The 5,250-nt window shown below is 29.3% G+C and overlaps 1 protein-coding gene across 1 annotated transcript; it reads left to right on the forward strand.

Moving 5' to 3' along the window:
• On the forward strand, positions 3,351-4,397 carry LOC107634512 (transcription factor RAX1-like). The gene is made up of 3 exons (XM_016337973.2): positions 3,351-3,584; positions 3,674-3,803; positions 3,885-4,397. The coding sequence occupies exons 1-3, from the start codon at positions 3,449-3,451 to the stop codon at positions 4,345-4,347; spliced, it is 729 nt and encodes a 242-aa protein (XP_016193459.1). The 5' UTR covers positions 3,351-3,448; the 3' UTR covers positions 4,348-4,397.

Raw genomic sequence — 5,250 nt, forward strand, 5'->3', positions numbered from 1 at the left:
ATTTACAAAATTATTAAATGCTTTGTAGGGAATAAACTAAGATAAAAAAATTTCAATTACTATTTCAGATAATAGTTAAAAAGTTTAGTGGGTAGCCATCACAAATATGGATTCACGTGGATAAAAAATATTAAATTAAAAATTAAATTTAGTAAATCAAAATTTTAGAAGTAATTGTATGGACCAATTGAAATATTAACTCTTAATTTTTTTATATGAGAAAGTGTGATATTTTATTGGGACAAATTTGAATTGACTAGTAGATGTGAATTTTTCAATCTGCATCTCAAAGAACATGGTACATGACTAACTATCATACCGCAAGAGAATCATCAATAATTCAAAGGCAAAATCCATCATAAAATATCTAGTTTGGATGGTTTATATTTCTCTTGAAGCTTTTGATTCTTTTTTCTTTTCCAAATATGATAATATTAATTATAAAAATTTATTAATTATAGACATCATATAGGTATGAAATTATGAATATTATGAGTACAAATTATGGATGTTATTAATATGAAATAATGGATGTTATGTGTATGAATCTATGGATGTTATGAGTAAATTTATCAATTGAAGAAATTAATTTAAGAATTTGATATTTTTTTAAATTCAATTATGATAAAATTTAAAAACATCTGTGTTAACTTTATAGTTACTTATGCAATAACTAAAAAATGATATGTATATGGATGTAATATCTAATAAACATAAATTTAATTTTTAGATATTAGTTGTATGTAATTATGGATGTTATGTATATGAACGTATGAATGTTATGCGTATGAATTTAGTTAGTACAGTATAATTATAAATGCACATAAAAGCACAAAAAAAAAAAATTAAATCAGTTTATTATCATACCTCATCAAAGCTAGTGTGTTTTTCATATTCTCGAAAATTGGTTGACTGACAACAACCTCGTCGAGTGAGTTCGTCTGTTGTTCAAATTCTTCATCAGCATCTTCTACCATAGGTACCGTATTAAAGTCGAATTCAAATGTCATACTATTTGCAATGATAAATGCGATTTCTTGTAAAATTTCTTGACTTATACACTATTGTGCTTGTAATGGTATTAGAGTTATGATTTTTGAATGATCATAATTGAATTAATGGAAGGTATATATTACAAAGAATCAAGTGCAATTAAAATGCTTTAACGGAAATAAAGAATTAATGATTTTTTCGTATTTCTATTGATTGATATTAAATGCCTTAAAGAAAATAAAGAATCAAGTGCAGTTAACTCAATTAATATATATTATCATTACCGTCCATTCTTATTATTATTATTATTAATATTTAATGTATTATTAAATATAAAAATTAAATTATAAAAAAAATATTAAGTATTAATTACAAAAATACCTAATAATAAGAGATATAATATTATAATTAATATGATTAATAAGTGAAGTTGATAAGAATATAATAAGTAGAATGATAAGAGAGTGAAATAAAAAATAAAATTATTATTAAATGATATAAATAAAATAAATTATCAAAAATTTTGATTAATTATGGCTGAAATTTGTTTGTTACCAAACTTTTTTCAATTTATAGATTAAATTCTAGTAACTTAATTGTTATAATCATTATCCTGTTCTCATGATCTGAAATATCTTAAGCTACAGGCTTTTGTTTGGTTTTCAATCCTATCCAATTTGCGATCAAAACACGTGATCGGTATTATTTGATCCATATGATTGTTCTTTTTAAAAATTTTAATTAATTACTTATTGTTTTTATCTTTAATATTTAACATTTAAGGCGTTTTATTTTTGTCCAAAATATTTTGTTATTTTTTTTCAGTCAAAAATAAAATTTTTGTCTTAAAAAAAAAAAAGACGAAAGAAGTTTGAAGCAAAAATAAAATGTTTAAATATTAAAAAAATTTAAGATTTACTTTAAACATTAAAAACTAAATCAATTTTATATTCTATTTTATAACTATTTTTGAGAATTGCATTGGACGGTTAATTGCTTTTTTTTTTTTTTTTTCTGATAGAAAGGCCATAAAAGCATTATTTGAGTCCTCAATTTGAATTATTAAAGAATTCTTTGATTATATTATATCTCTATTGAGTATGATAGTTGATAAATTGAAAGAAATCAAAGCTAAATATTGGTTATGAGTAAAAGTAAGTGTGATTAGAAGGCTTGTGAAATTGGTATAATGAGAAGGGGCAGAGGAAATGGAAAGTGTACGGAGTAAGCATAAAATTAAAGTGAGTTAAACCCAAAGAAAAAGTATTGTAAGTAAGTAGCAAGCATGCCCTCGGTTGATGGAAACTGTTGGTTCTAAGCCAACAGGTTTTGGCTTTAAAAAGAAAAGATATTGTTCCAAATGAATTGAAATTATTAATGCCGCTTCAACTTCAACAACAACAGACAAGGATCATGGGGTTGTTGCACTTTGGTCTTTAGAGATAAGATGTTGATGGATTTGACTAATATACAAATACTAATACCATACAGTGCATCGCTTTAATTTAATGTAATGTAATCTAATCTAATCTAAGTCCATCCTAGATAACCTCTTGAAACTTGAAAGAGAATATTAATATACTATTATATGTCATTGACATTTTCCTAAAAGATGGAATAATCCCACCAAGATGTTCCACTTTCTTGTGTTTTGGATTGGAGTGATGCCTCCATATCGATGTCTAAGATTCACTGTAGCACAATCCATCATATTTCCACTTTCTTAAATTAATTAATTAAGAAAAGAACATAGCAAAAGGTTTTGTTTAATCAAGTTATAAGTCACATCTCCTTCCTTTTACTATTCAATGAAGTGAGGGAATTCATCATGGAAAGAAAATGAATTTGTTAGGGATTTGGATATTCTGGGGTGTTCAAAGTCCCATGTCGGATAGTATGGGATGCTTTATATTATATATAAGGAGATTAGTTCTTCTCTTTTATTGGCTAATTTTTAAGGTGTGGTTTCTCATTTTTCTTAGTCTCTCTATAGATTATAGTTTCCTGTGTCTCTTATTTTTTATTTTTTTCAAACCGTTGCTTCAGCAGTTAACTATCCTGTCTATCACATTTGTGTTGTTTGTAGATGTTTGGGGCACCCAGGTATCATGGCCTATTGGGCTGGGTATGGTAATGTGGCCCAGTTTGGATGATGAATGAATCATGGTCCATTTGATATGGTGATGAGTGCTAAGTACTATTCTATTTGTGGCTGAAGCATGTGATGTAATTGTGTGGGTGTGTTGTCTGACAAAAAAAAAAAATAATAATAAATAAATAAAAGTACTATTTGAAACCAAAACAAAAAGGGTACTATTCTTTTCTTTTTCTGTTAAATACTTACATTTGAGTGTACCTTGTGGTTGACCGGTTCTCACTTAATTGAAAAAATGGGGTCTATTTAAATAGCTTCTAGTTTGTGGTAATGCCCTAACAAAAGACAGAGAGAGTGGCAATGGGAAGAAGTCCATGCTGTGACAAAGCTAACGTGAAAAGAGGGCCATGGTCTCATGAAGAAGATGAAATACTCAAAAGCTACCTCAACAAACATGGCTCTGCTGGTAACTGGATAGCTCTTCCTCTCAAAGCAGGTTTCAGATCTCATCTCTCATCTACCTCCTTGTGTTTGTTTGTTTGTTGCCTGTCATTGTCTCTATCTATCTGACTAATGATGATCAAGGCCTTAAACGCTGCGGGAAAAGCTGTCGTCTGAGATGGCTCAACTATCTCAGGCCTCACATCAAGCATGGAGCTTTCACTGACGATGAAGACAAACTTATCTCCACCCTTTATGCTACCATTGGAAGCAGGTAGTAACAACCATCAACTACTTAACTTGAATCTTCTTCATTCATTTTATGTATTACGACGTTGTTTCTGTTTGTGTTAAGGTGGTCCCTTATAGCAGCTCAACTACCTGGAAGAACTGATAATGATGTCAAAAATCACTGGAACACTAAGCTTAGGAAGAAGTTCTTCGCAGGAGGAATAAACACTGCCAATGCCACTACTGTCCTCAACACTGCTTCTTCCAAGTTCCCAACTTTCACTCCTCAAATTGAAGCCTTTGATCATAATAACAACACCCCAACTACTTGTTTTGAGTCTGCTGTTTTGGGTTTGTACCAAACACCATTCCCAGTTCCATCAAAAATGCTGCCTTTGGAATCAGACATTTCAGCTGCTAATCCCTTGGTAATAAAAGAGAAAGATCATGTTGGTCATCAGTGGCTTGGTTATTATGCTGAAGAAGATGATGCATTCTTGCTTGATTTTGTGCAAAATGGATTTGCTTATTCTCAATATAAAAACACCCAACTAGACCCATCATCATCGTCGTCGTCATATATCTAATCAATTATATTAATGATAGTAGGATGCAATGAAATGATATTTGAGTTCAATTAAGAGTTGTAGTATCCTTTTGCATATTATTTAGTCGTGCTCTTTAATATTCATTCATTGTCACGAAAGTTACACCGATATGCGGACGTTAAAGGATCCGGAAATTAAAGGGTCACGAAAGTTTCGTTGGCTGCTCAAATATACAATTTCCAACAATGCCAGGGTCCCCCCATCTGACAATTATTAACAGCTACCGTTTGTCTCTTTCTGGGGTACCATTAATAATAGATCGAGGATGCATTATGATTATGGGACTGCTTCCTGAACCATAAAAGTTCACATATTATACAAATAAATCTCTAAGTATCAATCTATCACATCCTGTAAACAAGGGTTTAACGATCGTGTGCTAAAAGGATACGTTAAGATTATAAATTAAAAATTTTATAAATATTTAAATTTTTAATACATTTATTTTATATTTATTAAATAAAAAAATTTAAAATTTTTTATTAATAATAAATTTTAGGACACAGGCTGACTAAACTCTATAAACAAATACATTATACCATTATCTAATTAAACACGATATTTGTACAAGACGGCATGCTATTGCTGTGCGTGGACGACGCCATGGTTAGGATCATCAATAATGCATGCAGCCAAATTTTTTGTTGTCAGGGTCTCCACTGCACCGAACCGCCAAACATTATTGGTGATTGTTTCCATACCACCGTTAATTTGGTAATTGCTCTCGTATCTCAAGATTTGTAAAAAAAATTCATATTCCGTATATATAGACTAATATAGTATAGACACGATATCATTAATTCTAGTCAACTAATAATTAAATAATTTTAAAAATTAAAATTTAATATATTTTAAAAGTATATTAAATATTATTTATATATA

Source organism: Arachis ipaensis, chromosome B03, assembly GCF_000816755.2.
Source record: "Arachis ipaensis cultivar K30076 chromosome B03, Araip1.1, whole genome shotgun sequence".
Taxonomy (NCBI): Eukaryota; Viridiplantae; Streptophyta; class Magnoliopsida; order Fabales; family Fabaceae; genus Arachis; species Arachis ipaensis.